This window comes from Dendrobates tinctorius, unplaced genomic scaffold, assembly GCF_039654945.1.
Source record: "Dendrobates tinctorius isolate UK_male_01 unplaced genomic scaffold, ASM3965494v1 ptg000021l, whole genome shotgun sequence".
In the NCBI taxonomy this organism is placed as follows: domain Eukaryota; kingdom Metazoa; phylum Chordata; class Amphibia; order Anura; family Dendrobatidae; genus Dendrobates; species Dendrobates tinctorius.
Genome location: NW_027361689.1, coordinates 26,154,639 through 26,170,212, shown reverse-complemented (window position 1 = coordinate 26,170,212; position 15,574 = coordinate 26,154,639). Strand labels below are relative to the sequence as shown.

The 15,574-nt window shown below is 44.4% G+C and overlaps 1 protein-coding gene across 2 annotated transcripts in view; it reads right to left on the bottom strand.

Annotated features, from left to right (window-relative positions):
• The window catches only part of DDX1 (DEAD-box helicase 1), a 52,759-nt gene extending 42,739 nt beyond the window's left edge, over positions 1-10,020 (bottom strand). Inside the window, exons 1-8 of one of the 2 annotated variants that reach the window (XM_073568251.1) lie at positions 9,855-10,020; positions 7,610-7,661; positions 7,234-7,297; positions 6,809-6,838; positions 6,374-6,470; positions 3,301-3,348; positions 1,045-1,128; positions 598-681 (exon numbers count right to left, since the gene is read on the bottom strand). In XM_073568251.1, coding sequence (XP_073424352.1) covers positions 598-681; positions 1,045-1,128; positions 3,301-3,348; positions 6,374-6,470; positions 6,809-6,838; positions 7,234-7,297; positions 7,610-7,661; positions 9,855-9,870 — 475 coding nt within the window. In that variant the 5' untranslated portion in view covers positions 9,871-10,020. Of the gene's footprint in view, positions 1-597; positions 682-1,044; positions 1,129-3,300; positions 3,349-6,373; positions 6,471-6,808; positions 6,839-7,233; positions 7,298-7,609; positions 7,662-9,757; positions 9,817-9,854 lie in introns of those variants that run through there. The other variant, XM_073568252.1, reaches the window with a different exon arrangement.
• Positions 10,021-15,574: the final 5,554 nt, after the last annotated feature.

The following is a 15,574-nucleotide window of genomic DNA, read 5'->3' as shown; positions in this document are numbered from 1 at the left end:
GGAGCTCCATGTCTCTCCCACTAATATAGGTTGGATGTGAGCAGTGTGTCTTTCCAAGTAATATAGCCTGTATATGTGCTCTGTGTGTCTCTTCCATGAATATAAACTGGATGTCAGCAGTGTCTCTTCCCCAGTAATATAGGGTGAATGGGAGCTCACTGTCTTTCCCAGTAATATAGGTTGAAAGTGAGCTCTGTGTGTCTCTCCTAATTCAGGCTGTAAGTTAGCTTTGTGTCTCTATAAACTGGTTGTGAGCAGTGAGTCTCTCTCAGTAATATAGGTTGGATGTGAGCTCAAAGTCTTTCCTAGTAATATAGGCTGAATTGAGCAGTTTGTCTCTCTCAATAATATAGGCTGGGTGTGAGCTGTGTCTCCCTCCCAGTAATATAGGCTGGATGTGAGCCAAGAAAGACAAAACATATATATATACACAAACACAATTCTCTCTCCAATTATACATAAACACACGCGCATGCACACAGTATGTATAAAGTTAATAAAATCAGCTAAACGGGCACATAAAAGCAATATAAAGGGATGTGACAAAAATGGATGACATAAGTTGTAACGACAAGTGTGTCGCCAATCTCAACTCACCAAGATCTAAGGTGGCCTGCATGGTAGACCAACCCACTCTGCACAATCCCTGGTCGTGGCAGGAGACTTCGTAGTAATACTTTCCTGTTAAAATCCAATAACTATTTTAGACATAGATATGATTCTTATTGTAGCAGGAGACCAGATGTCAGCAATGTGCAAATAATGGCTCAGTGGTTAGCACCATTGCTTTGCAGAGATGTGGACCTGGGTTTAAATCCCACCAAGGACAACATCTGCAAGGAGTTTTTATGTTCTCCCCGTGTTTGCGTGGGTTCCTCCACACTCCAGACATATTGATAGAGAATTATATTGTGAGCCCCAATGGGGACAGTGGCGATGACTGTAAAGCGCTGCAGAATATGATAGCACTATATATGCAAAGAATAAAATAATGAAAAACTAGATCACCCCCGCTATAACAATAGAGAATCCTATCCACTTCACCTTTATTGACTCCTCGGGTAGACCTGCAGCCATGCCACTCCTTCACCTCTCTGCTCTGACAACAGAGGCCGTCTGCTCCGATAGCTGAGAGGAAGAAAGTCGGATTACATGGCGTGCCAGTCATCAGCGTAATGCTAAGTTCACACCACCCTATTTTGGTTCAAGTGACGGGTGTGTAAAAAACTGAAAGCACTCGGACCAATGTTATTCAATTGGGGTTACTTCCATATTTCGGATGTCACTCGCCTAGTCATGTCTATGGGTGCACAGGAAATAAAGGCTCACCTACGGGGCATCCAATATTCACAGATACACTGCTATTCTGTTACCTAGGATTCTGGATTGGGGCTTATAAATAACTGGCCACGTATTAATAGGATGTCACACGGAGGACGATCGAGATTAATAATGCCTGTCTCTAATGCATGAAGAAAGATGTTTTTATGCACTTATGGGAGCCCAAGAATGAATGGTCTGACATCAGCAGGCAGTGATCAGGGTTAGTCAATGTTCACATGTTGCATTTTTGTTACTTTTTTTTCAAAAGCTAAAACCTGCTCTTTCTGCAGTAAAAAAAAAAAAAACACCCAGTTTTCAGCATTTTCGTTGCCTTTTTGGTGCCGATTACTTTTGAGCACGTTTAATAAAATTACTCTGCGTTTTTTACAATTTCTCATTACTTTCCGTAAGTGCAAAAAAGGCTGAAAGAATTGACATCTGCAAATTCCAAAAACACAGCAGCTTTCCAAATCAGCCAGGGAAAAAGACAAGCGTGTGCATGAGATTTCTGAAGCAGGGCTGTGGAGTCAGCAAGTCAAACCTCCGACTCCACCAAAATGGCCTCAAACTCCACAGCCCTGTTCTGAAGTCTCACAGCTTTTACTGGCAGTGTAAAAAGCAGGTTGTATTTGCCATAAAAAACGCAGCAAAAGCACAACGCGTGAACATAGTTTTATGTTGATATCTGTAAACGCTGTTGAATTAATGGTGCTATATAAATGAGTAAAATGAATATAGGAATCGCACACAGCGAACAAACACTCTTGGTGAAATTTAGCTGAAATATCTGACAGCCATCGGCCGAGATTCTACCAAGCCGCTCAAAGGGAATCCGTCAAATAAAAAACCGCTAAAAGGCTAAGTTCACACTGGGCATTTTTGCTGCTTTTTTATGCTAATTTTCGTCTGCGTTTTACAGTACCAGCAAAGCCTATGAGATTTCAGGAATCTCAAGCACACACATTGGGCTTTTTTTTTTCCATCAGGATTTTGCGCTTTGCTTGGTTTTTTGGACATAAACACTGAAACAAGTGACATGCTCTTTCATCCATTGACTTAAATGGGTGGTGGAAAAACGCGAAAAAAACAAAAAAATATGCACCAAACGAAGGTACCAGGTTTTGCAGCGTTTTTTGTGCCAACACCTGAATATAGAATAGGACTTGTTTTTTCTCCAGCACATAACTATCAGTATGCACAACAGACAAATCTAGCATGCCAAAACCGCCGCAAAAAAGCATCAAAACCGCCCTGAAAACACAAGTAAAAGAAGCATTTTTTTCTACAGATTCTTTCCTGCCAAGAGATAAGGTTTAGCTGCAGAAACAAAAAAAAAAAAAAAAAAAAAAAAACACTCAAAAAACGCCTAGTGTTAGCCTACCCTTAAGCACATATGGGGTTAATCTACAGGTTCTGAAGCTGCCCGGCGCCCGCACTGAGAGCCCTGCTGCCGGGACAAAAGGAACTTTATTCCTCCTGGCAGCCTCAGGTTTTCAGTCATAGGGGTGCGGCTGGCGCAGCTTAATTCAGTACTCAGTGGATAGTGAGCGACAGATAACAGAGCCCCGGCACAGACTGACAGCTGGCATTGATGCTGAGACGTGGTGGCGTGGTTACAGCCTGTGCCCACTAGGCACTGAGCGGTGACTGAAGCCGATCCGGCCACACCCTAATGACTGAAAGCCAAAGGTTGCAGGGAGGAATAAAGTTCCGTTTGTCCCGGCAGCTGAGCAGCTTTAGGACACTATTACCATGCAGATTAACTCCATATTTGCAAGTTAATAGCATTTTTTTTACATGACAGGTTCCCTTTAAGGGCTCATCTAGACGAGGGTGCACAAGAACAGCAATGCAGCCAACATGTTACTTCCCATGGGCGATTCTGAACATGGACTTTTACGGCATTGTACACACCGCCGCGTTTACATGGGGGTTGTACTATGTAAAAGCCATGGCGGGTGAACTATAAAAACTTACCAAAGGCCGATCCTCTGTCATATGGGTTCATCTGCCATTTATTCAGCACTACGTACAAATAGAAAGAGACATATTTAATGACCAATGCAATGTCCGGAGCAGGACTATAAAGTGAAATGACAGCCCCATTAATAATCAGAAATATAGGGCCTCATTTATCCAAAGTGTCTACAAGGAAAACTGGCTTTGTTACCCACATCAACCAATCACAGCGCAGCTTTCATTTATAAATACTGATCTGGTAAAATGAACGCTGCGCTGTGATTGGTTGCTATGGGTAATATACAGTTTTTCTTTTACACACTTGATAAATCTGACCCATAATGTGAATATGAACAGACACAAGCAGATCTCTGTAGAGAATATGTGATTACTGCAGTGGCTTGTGAAAGTTTTCACCCCATTACCATTGTTCGTGTTTTGCTACCTCACAACCTGGAATTGCAATGGTTTTTTGGAGGGTTTGCATCAGTTCATGTACAGAACGTGCCTACAACTGTGAACATTTGGTTTTCTTTTTATCGTGACGCTAACAAATAGGACGAAGTAAAAGAAAACTTCAATGTGCTTAAGTATTCACCCCCCTAAAGTCTGCACTTTGTAGAGCCTCCTTATGTGGCCATTACAGCTGCAAGTCGCTTTGGATAAGTCTCTGTGAACTTTCCACATCTTGCCACTGGGATTTTTGCCCATTCTTTAAAGAGAATCTGTCACCTATTTTTTCGTATATGAGATGCGGCCACCGACATCAGGGGCTTATCTACAGCATTCTGTAATGTAATTGCATCTGTGCCGGATCCGCAACGGGAAGCAAAGAAGAGGACGTCATCGCTAGAAGATGGGAGGCGCTGGACTGGACCGCGACACCCATCGGACCCGGACCGGACGCAGATCGCCCCTGGGTGAGTATAATCTAACTCGTTTTTCTTCTCTTTCAGGTTACATCGGGGGCTCATCTACAGCATTAGGAATGAAGCAGATAAGCCCCTGATGGCGGTGGGCGCACCTCGTATACGAAAAAATAGGTGACAGATTCCCTCTAAGGTAAAACTGCTCCAGCTCCTTCAAGTTAGATAGTTTCCTCTGGTGAGCAGCAATCTTCAAGTCTGACCACAGATTGTCCATTGTATTAAAGGGAATCTGTCACCCATATTTCGTGATATAATGTAAAGAGATCACTAAATTGTGCGTCCCATAAGGATTCTATTCGTGCTTTTGACTCCCCCCGACCCCGCACCTTTGAGGCATAAATACCTTTTTTAGCTTGTTGGTGATGCATCCAAATCGCCTTTACATTGCGCAGACACGGAAACCAAGGGCGTCTGTGGTATTCACAGACAAAGATTACGTGAAGCAAGCCAAGGAGGTGGGGAGGGAGAAGACAACTAAGCCACGCCCATCGGACCGGACCGCAGCGATTTGCATGCATCACCAACAAGCTAAAAACGGTATTTATGCCTCAAAGGTGCGGGGTCGGGGGAGTCAAAAGCCCGAATAGAATCCTTATGGGACGCACAATTTAGTGATATCTTTACATGATATCACTAAATATGGGTGACAGATTCCCTTTAAGGTCTGGGTTTTGACTAGGCCACTCCAAAACATTTACACATTTCCCCTTAAACCACTCGAGTGTTGCTTTAGCAGTATGCTTTATGTCATTGTCTTGTTGGAAGGTGAACCTCCGTCCCAGTGTCAAATCACTGACAGACTGAAACAGATTGTCCCTGCTGTCGAAAAACATACCCACTGCCTCATGCTGCTACCACCATGTTTCACTATGGGGATGATGTTCATGGAGTGATGAGCTGTGTTGGTTTGATGCCAAACAGTGTTTACCTTGGTGGCCAAAAAGTTAAATTTTGGTCTCATCTGACCAGAGCAACATCCTCCATACATTTGGGGAGTCTCCCAAATGTCTTAGGGCAAACACAAAACGAGCCATTTGATGTTAAATTTTGGTCTCATCTGACCAGAGCAACATCCTCCATACATTTGGGGAGTCTCCCAAATGTCTTAGGGCAAACACAAAACGAAAGGAGCCATTTGATGTTAATGGATTTGATGGTACTTCAGGGAATCAGAGATTGGATTTTTTTTTAGAACCCAATGCTGATTTGTCTTTCTCAACAACTTTCTCCATGAGTTATTTGGAGATCTCCTAGGTCTTCATGGTGTTTGGAGATCTCCTTGGTCTTCATGGTGTTGTTTGTAGATCTCCTTGGTTTTCATGGTGTTGTTTCGAGATCTCCTTGGTCTTCATGGTGTTGTTTCGAGATCTCCTTGGTCTTGGGTTAGTGGTGCCATTTGCTTAATGGTGTTGCAGCCTCTGTGGCCTTTCAGAAAAGGTAAAGAGTATATACTAACAGATATGTGCATAAAGCTGGCGTCAGAGGCAGGAGTAGGCCGATGCAAGGCTGTGGTGGGCTCTGGGCATTCAAAAAATGTTGTCGGGGTCTCTGCACTTTTAATCCTTTTCACTGCGGTGGACTTCGGAGAAATGTGCAGATTGAGATCTCGGCAGCATGCGCCACCTCTTACAACGGTGAAAAGAATGTGAAGTGCAGGGGACTCCGCAGACATTTTGTGGAAGTTCAAGGCTCACCACAACATCACGCAGCCGAACATCCCCTCCTTCCAGCTCGGAGCCCGTAGCATCGCCTCACTCCTACCACCACCGCTAGCTTTGTGAAACAGTGAGCCTGCCTCCTGGGACCCCACTCCGCTTTGACAAAAGAAAAAAGTCAGAATCTCTTTGAGAAGAGTATGCACAGGCCATGTCCAGAGCCCCGCAAGCATCAGTGGTTCCTAAGGACGATAGATTTATGTGACCGTACTGGGGCTCGCTAAGCTGTCTATGAGTAGCCAGGGCCTGGACAAGGCTCGGAATTTATGCTTATAATTAGTTTGTTTTTGTGTTGTGCAACCCATGGAAAGCAATAAAACTGCACGTGTCTGTACAAAAACTGCACCGCTTGTGTGAACGTTACCTAAGATCTATCAACGAGCGAAACCCTACACCCAGTGCATGTTGAATAGAAGAATGTACGACATGAATATTCAGGAGGGTTACCTGAACTTCCAGCTTTTATTGAGGCTTTGCCTTTCTTTCCTTCCTGCTGATCCTTTAAGGTTTCGTACACAATTTGGATGACCGGTATGCTGAAAGCCTAAAGTAATGAATAACGTGCATCTTCATCCAATCATTACACAACACACACTGAAAATAAATGCACCTATGAAGAAACTGCACACTTTACCTTTAATGTTTGGTAGCAACTAATTCATTGGGTAATTTTAAAATAAATTCATCCCCGAATACTGGTGAAACCTGCATTGTGGGACAGTGTATGCTGCAACCGTCTGACACCCGTGCACAAGGGTTGTCCTGGTAGGGTCTTGCTCTACGCCGGGTGTTAGATCGTTTGGGAGAGAGGGGCTGGAAAACTAACCCTAAACTCTGTTTATCCCCAGACCGACTGCGCACCCACATAACAGCTGGACTTACCCCAGTTTTCCCACTTCCGGTTTCTGCTGCCTAAAATGGGAAAAAAGTGTTAATGACAAACTGGACATTAGCATAATAATGGGTCCCAATGCAAAATTACCAAGATTGCCCCCCAAATATCGCAGGTCTTTAACCTCTTTAATGCCACATGTCAGGTACCGGCGTATCAAGCTGGGTTGTGCTATACAACCATCACCCGCCACCGGAGCTCCGACTAATGCTACCCCTAAATGTCATTAAAGCGTCAGATCACACCCCCCGGAACACCGATTCGGGCACCGGACGGCTCCCATGAGGCAATTGCATGGTACTGCTGGGTGCCATTGGAAGACGTAGCCGCCTGTCGCCTACATGTTTGTACCTCTATAGAGCCCAAAAAGATAAATGACAGCTGTGCACATATGCGCCAACTATGACAAACTCACCATGAGCACATCGCCTCCGCCCAGGATCAGGGGTATGGACTCCGCCTGGATGTCAGTGGGGAGACTGAAGAATGAGATAAAACAGAGAATGTAACTAAACCACTATAAAAAGAAAAGCAAATTAAAGTCTTCACTCCCCCAGGAAAGCGACACACAGGCACCAACTGGTATAAAACAAGACATGATCCAAGAGAACAGGCCGCTTTCTTCATCACTTCATGGTCAGATCTGATGCCCACGTGACCATGTAGGCATTTTCCTGGGTGGGCAAGCATCAGCAGAGTGGGCACTCTGACGTACTTGGCCAGAGGCTGGTGATCTGACATTTACAGCCCGCAGCTCTTCTATGGGATACGGACACGCGGCTTACACTTACAGCCAATCCATCTCCTCCACGGCCTGCGCGATCTCCGGCATCACACCCATTTCTGCAACATAAAAGTGCGCTCATCAGTAAAATCTATGATCCGGAGCCGCAGGATATCAGGCGGATCGCCGCTGTCAGACCCCCACTCACTGATGCCATAAGTCACAGAAAAGTAATCTGGTGGGCACGATCATACGTTTATAAAGCTTTCTTTGTCAAGTTCAGGGCCAATAAGACCCGAGCAGTAATCGGCTTCATTATTCTACAATTCTCCAATATTCACCTATTAATGCAGCCGCAGAGGAGGGAGACAGGAGAAAATGCCTTTTTTTTTTTTTTTTTTACGCGTCCACCACTCGGGGTGTATGCTGCCTATTTTGAGTTGGATGTCATCATGTCCGTCTGGGTTTTCCAGGACTTTAACACTGATGGCCGGACGATTCTAACGACAGTTCAGTTTGGGTCCATCTCCGCTCACTCCCATGATCAACAGATTGTGGCCCTATAGGGTGCTGCAAACACTCAGATCTAAAGAATATGGATACCTTTGTCAGGCGGCATTGCTGAGCCGCCAGGAGGCATCGCTTTGACAAGGTGAGCCAACCCCTTTAAATACATGTATTTTTTGCAGTTGAGCATCATTCAAAATTTTGCACCATTTGCCTTCTATAATCTCGACATATTGCTGGCTGCCTGATGAGTTAACCGAGAATCCATAAGGGAGCTAGTTCTGATGAGTTTGAAAATCTTTTATCTGACCTCCTCTGTGCTGGTTTATGATCATGTGAAGTGGTCTGTTACCATAAATTAACTGAGCAGATCTTGGAAAGACGGATAAAAAAAAAAAAAGTTAGAAACTCCATGTTAGAAGGAGCTTGCTGATGGATTCTCCATTAACTTGTTTTTCAGCCGGAAACGTGCAGGGAAGCAGAGGAGGTTAGAAATCCCACCTGTTGGACATTTTTAATTAAACCCAAGTGCAAAAATAATTTTTAGCCCAATAATACATGAACTAGATGCAGTTAAGTAAAAACGCCCCCAGAGGTGTCCATACCCTTCAGTCTCATCAGCACAGAGTCAGGATGTCTGTGTGGCATTAATGGGAGCGAAGCAGAAATACCGCTCTCTCTGTTAAACTCCTGAAAGGGGTTGTCCAGGGCTATGATATGGATGACGAATCCTTAGATGTCAGATTGATGGGAATCTGACCCCCTTGATTACAAGCTGTTGTCAGATGTGCACGATGTATAAAGCCGGACCACCACAGCTGCGTTCAAGGTATAGCGGCTCAGCTCCCATTCACTTTAATAGGGGTTGAGCTAAAGTACCCCATACACTGAGTACTACAGGAACGTGCAGGACCTCACAGCAAGACTGATGAGATGAGTGTATGATCCCTACTAATCTGACGCTGATGACACATCATCGATATCGTAGTCTTAGTCTTCCGGACCACCCAACTAATTAAAAAGTCAAGATAATGAGCCTAAGGCTCAGCAATAATGTTTGACGTCAATACTGAGTCAGTCGACTCTCAGACACAGCCAGACTCCTGGTAGAGAAGGCGGAGATGGTTTATTACCACTTCTGCCTTACTGATCGCTGAGCTAAACTAGGATTAGGGAGTGCTCCGATCACAGTGACCCCCGGGTGCCAGGAGGGCGCAGGAGCTGTTAGGAGACCCCCGTCAGCTCCGCTGTGCAGCCCAGAGGGTGAACCTGCTCTGTAACTGGAGCTAATATACCAGCCCCAGTTACAGAGACAATCAGCAGTAATAAAATGGTCTACAAGTGCTCTGTGAATCACTTTTATTACCTTAAAAAAATAGTTACAGAGAAGGGAACATATCTACTACGTATTTCAGTGGCACGTTGCGATCGTAGTTTTCTAATACATTTTCCCCCCAATATCAGCAATAGAAATGTAAAAAAAATACAGAGGAAAATAAAAAAAAAAATTCACACAAAAAAGGCAAAAATTATTTGTCCCCCAGAACCAGCTCTGAGAAACGAACGGCTGAGGGGGATGCAAGAAAACAAAAGCAACATCCGTAGTGAAGAGCGCCCGCCAGCATACATACGGGGGCCAATATCACACAGCAGTGACTGCAGAGGGGCCACAGGTTATAACGGGAGGACTGGCAGGGCGTGCTGATACCTGTAGTGCTGCATTAGTGCACGCAGGTCACAGCTGGTGAGGGCAGTGAGACGTCACTGCACTACGAAGCTCTCTCCATACGGGGAATTTGTCTCACCTGCAAAAGCCGCCATGTCTACCAGCACAGTGAGCACACAAGCCGGAACTGGTCGGCACAGCGCCGGGAACGTCACCAACCAAACCAATGCTAGACTGCATGGGCTCCTTCCAGGAGTGACGTCATTTCCGAGGGCGTGTCATACCGGGAGGGGGCGTGTTTTGACAGCAAAGGCAGGGAGAGAAGCCTGGTAGAGGATAAAGGAGCTCTGCTGACGTCATGCCCATGTGACCAGAAGGGGCGGCACGAGCTGGGAGTCTGCCCTGGGGGAGAAGGAGTTATGCTTGCATGGGGCTGCATGTGCATGCTGGAGGAAGGGTCTGCCTGGGGAGAAGGGGGTGATGCTTGCATGGGGCTGCATGTGCATGCTGGAGGAAGGGTCTGCCTGGGGAGAAGGGGGTGATGCTTGCATGGGGCTGCATGTGCATGCTGGAGGAAGGGTCTGCCTGGGGAGAAGGGGGTGATGCTTGCATGGGGCTGCATGTGCATGCTGGAGGAAGGGTCTGCCTGGGGAGAAGGGGATGGGGCTGCATGTGCATGCTGGAGGAGGGTCTGCCTGGGGAGAAAGGGTGATGCTTGCATGGGGCTGCATGTGCATGCTGGAGGCGGGTCTGCCTTGGAAGAAGGGGGTGATGTTCTTTGCATGGGGCTTCATGGACATGCTGGACGGGGGTCTGCCTGGGCATGCTGGAGGGGGGGGGTCTGCCTGGGGAGAATGGGGGTGATGTTGCTTGCATGGGCATGCTGGAGGGGGTCTGCCTGGGGAGAAGGGGGTGATGTTGCTTGCATGGGGCTGCATGCTGGAGGGGGGTATGCCTGGGGAGAAGAGGGTGATGTTGCTTGCATGGGGCTGCATGCTGGAGGAGGGTCTGCCTAGGGAAAAGGGGTATTGTTGCTTGCATGGGGCTGCATGTGTATGCTGGAGGGGGGGTCTGCCTGGGGAGAAGAGGGTGATGTTGCTTGCATGGGGCTGCATGCTGGAGGAGGGTCTGCCTAGGGAAAAGGGGTATTGTTGCTTGCATGGGGCTGCATGTGTATGCTGGAGGGGGGGTCTGCCTGGGGAGAAGAGGGTGATGTTGCTTGCATGGGGCTGCATGCTGGAGGAGGGTCTGCCTAGGGAAAAGAGGTATTGTTGCTTGCATGGGGCTGCATGTGTATGCTGGAGGGGGGGGTCTGCCTGGGGAGAAGGGGGTGATGTTGCTTGCATGGGGAGAAGGGGTATTGTTCTATCCCTGACAGGAGTCCGTACAGTCTGTCAGGAACACCGCACTGAACTTGCTCACTGAGCCAGTGCGTGTCCTGAGTAAAGCGAACTGTGCTCAAAGATACCTGTGGAGCGGGCAGCAGCTGAGTAGATGCGTACTTCAAAGCCGCAGGACCTGAAGCACGTGACTGCTAGGGGCGTGGCCTAAACTCCACAGAGCTAGGAGCTGCAAGAGAACTCCTAGCAGGGTAACTGCAGGACAAAGTTACCAGGGGGCATAGACAGGGAGGATAGTCAGGACGTAGCCAATGAGTCACACACAGAGATAGCTGCAAGGTACAAGAGTGGGAGCAGATAGTAGTCAGATCACAGGCAATGAGTCATACACAGTGAGGGTAGCGCAGTACAGACTCAACAGGCAAACTCACAACGGGGAACAGAACCATATAAACAAGCTATAGCAATAAACAGGCACACGGGGGTCACCACACTAGGCAAAAGTATAACTGGCAGGGATGGAAGCTACCCAGGGGTTTAAGAAGCTCTCCCAGAACCAAAAAGAGGCCACAATCATTAACCCCAGGTGTGCAGGTCAAAACCTGCACTGAGCTCCAGACATTAACCCCTGATGTGCCGCTCAAAAACCTTCACTGGGATCATGACAGTCTGTATCTACAATAATATATACCTGACAGGAGCCCGTACAGTCTATATCTACAATAATATATACCTGACAGGAGCCCGTACAGTCTATATCTACAATAATATATACCTAACAGGAGCCCGTACAGTCTATATCTACAATAATATATACCTGACAGGAGCCCGTACAGTCTGTATCTACAATAATATATACCTGACAGGAGCCCGTATAGTCTATATCTACAATAATATATACCTAACAGGAGCCCGTACAGTCTATATCTACAATAATATATACCTGACAGGAGCCCGTACAGTCTGTATCTACAATAATATATACCTGACAGGAGCCCGTACAGTCTATATCTACAATAATATATACCTGACAGGAGCCCGTACAGTCTATATCTACAATAATATATACCTGACAGGAGCCCGTACAGTCTGTATCTACAATAATATATACCTGACAGGAGCCCGTACAGTCTATATCTACAATAATATATACCGGACAGGAGCCCATACAGTCTATATCTACAATAATATATACCTGACAGGAGCCCGTATAGTCTATATCTACAATAATATATACCGGACAGGAGCCCATACAGTCTATATCTACAATAATATATACCTGACAGGAGCCCGTACAGTCTATATCTACAATAATATATACCTGACAGGAGCCCGTACAGTCTGTATCTACAATAATATATACCTGACAGGAGCCCGTACAGTCTATATCTACAATAATATATACCTGACAGGAGCCCGTACAGTCTATATCTACAATAATATATACCTGACAGGAGCCCGTACAGTCTATATCTACAATATATACCTGACAGGAGCCCGTACAGTCTATCTACAATAATGTATACCTGACAGGAGCCCGTACAGTCTATATCTACAATAATATATACCTGACAGGAGCCCGTACAGTCTGTATCTACAATAATATATAGCTGACAGGAGCCCGTACAGTCTGTATCTACAATAATATATAGCTGACAGGAGCCCGTACAGTCTGTATCTACAATAATATATACCTGACAGGAGCCCATAGAGTCTATATTTACAATAATATATACCTGACAGGAGCCTGTACAGTCTGTATCTACAATAATATATACCTGACAGGAGCCCATACAGTCTATATCTACAATAATATATACCTGACAGGAGCCCGTACAGTCTATATCTACAATAATATATACCTGACAGGAGCCCATACAGTCTATATCTACAATAATATATACCTGACAGGAGCCCGTACAGTCTATATCTACAATAATATATACCTGACAGGAGCCCATACAGTCTGTATCTACAATAATATATAGCTGACAGGAGCCCGTACAGTCTGTATCTACAATAATATATACCTGACAGGAGCCCATACAGTCTATATCTACAATAATATATACCTGACAGGAGCCCATACAGTCTGTATCTACAATAATATATACCTGACAGGAGCCCGTACAGTCTATATCTACAATAATATATACCTGACAGGAGCCCGTACAGTCTGTATCTACAATAATATATAGCTGACAGGAGCTCGTACAGTCTGTATCTACAATAATATATACCTGACAGGAGCCCATACAGTCTATATCTACAATAATATATACCTGACAGGAGCCCGTACAGTCTGTATCTACAATAATATATACCTGACAGGAGCCCGTACAGTCTTTATCTACAATAATATATACCAGACAGGAGCCCGAACAGTCTATATCTACAATAATATATACCTGACAGGAGCCATACAGTCTATATCTACAATAATATATACCTGACAGGAGCCATACAGTCTATATCTACAATAATATATACCTGACAGGAGCACGTACAGTCTATATCTACAATAATATATACCTGGAAGGAGCCCATACAGTCTGTATCTACAATAATATATACCTGACAGGAGCACGTACAGTCTATATCTACAATAATATATACCTGACAGGAGCACGTACAGTCTATATCTACAATAATAGATACCTGACAGGAGCCCGTACAGTTTATATCTACAATAATATATAGCTGACAGGAGCCCGTACAGTCGTTATCTACAATAATATATACCTGACAGGAGCCCGTACAGTCTATATCTACAATAATATATACCTGACAGGAGCCCATACAGTCTATATCTACAGTAATATATACCTGACAGGAGCCCATACAGTCTATATCTACAATAATATATACCTGACAGGAGCCCGTACAGTCTGTATCTACAATAATATATACCTGACAGGAGCCCGTACAGTCTGTATCTACAATAATATATACCTGACAGGAGCCATACAGTCTGTATCTACAATAATATATAAAAAACAAATAAAAAACAAATCTGAACTGAGAAAAGTAAGTTAATGTGTATGCACAATGTAAGTGCATATAAACACATGACCATTAACCAGAGAAAACAAAAAGCAAAGAACACAAATATAAAAGTAAAAAATATACTGCAAATAATGCATAAAGGTAATAATAATAATAAGGGTATTTAGTAAACATAATTTTGATCAAAATAATGTACAAGCCATCCCACCACGTCACGGCAACCCTTGTGGGACAGTCCCTACTCTAGTATTTAAAACCTTTTCACTTGCCAAGTGGCGTGAATGTGAATAAGGGTCGAGCAGCTGAACCACTAGTAACAGCTTAGGCCAGACTGGATGGCTTTCCCAGCTCAGAAAGAGGGCGGTCACACCCATATATGCACTGAATGCACAATGAAATGAATAAAAAACAAATCTGAACTGAGACAAGTAAGTTAATGTGTATGCACAATGTAAGTGCATATAAACACATGACCATTAACCAGAGAAAACAAAAAGCAAAGAACACAATGGCGGGATGGCTTGTACATTATTTTGATCAAAATTATGTTTACTAAATACCCTTATTATTATTATTACCTTTATGCATTATTTGCAGTATTTTTTACTACAATAATATATACCTGACAGGAGCCCGTACAGTCTATATCTACAATAATATATACCTGACAGGAGCCCGTACAGTCTATATCTACAATAATATATACCTGACAGGAGCCCGTACAGTCTGTATCTACAATAATATATACCTGACAGGAGCCCATACAGTCTATATCTACAATAATATATACCTGACAGGAGCCCATACAGTCTATATCTACAATAATATATACTTGACAGGAGCCCATACAGTCTACATCTACAATAATATATACCTGACAGGAGCCCGTACAGTCTGTATCTACAATAACATATACCTGACAGGAGCCCGTACAGTCTGTATCTACAATAATATATACCTGACAGGAGCCCGTACAGTCTGTATCTACAGTAATATATACCTGACAGGAGCCCATACAGTCTATATCTACAATAATATATACCTGACAGGAGCCCGTACAGTCTATATCTACAATAATATATACCTGACAGGAGCCCATACAGTCTATATCTACAATAATATATACCTGACAGGAGCCCGTACAGTCTATATCTACAATAATATATACCTGACAGGAGCCTGTACAGTCTATATCTACAATAATATATACCTGACAGGAGCCCGTACAGTCTATATCTACAATAATATATACCTGACAGGAGCCCGTACAGTCTGTATCTACAGTAATATATACCTGACAGGAGCCCGTACAGTCTATATCTACAATAATATATACCTGACAGGAGCCCGTACAGTCTGTATCTACAATAATATATACCTGACAGGAGCCCGTACAGTCTGTATCTACAATAATATATACAGTTGTGGCCAAAAGTATTGACACCCCTGCAATTTTGTCAGACAATATTCAGTTTCTTCCTGAAAATGATTGCAATCGCAAATTCTTTGGCAT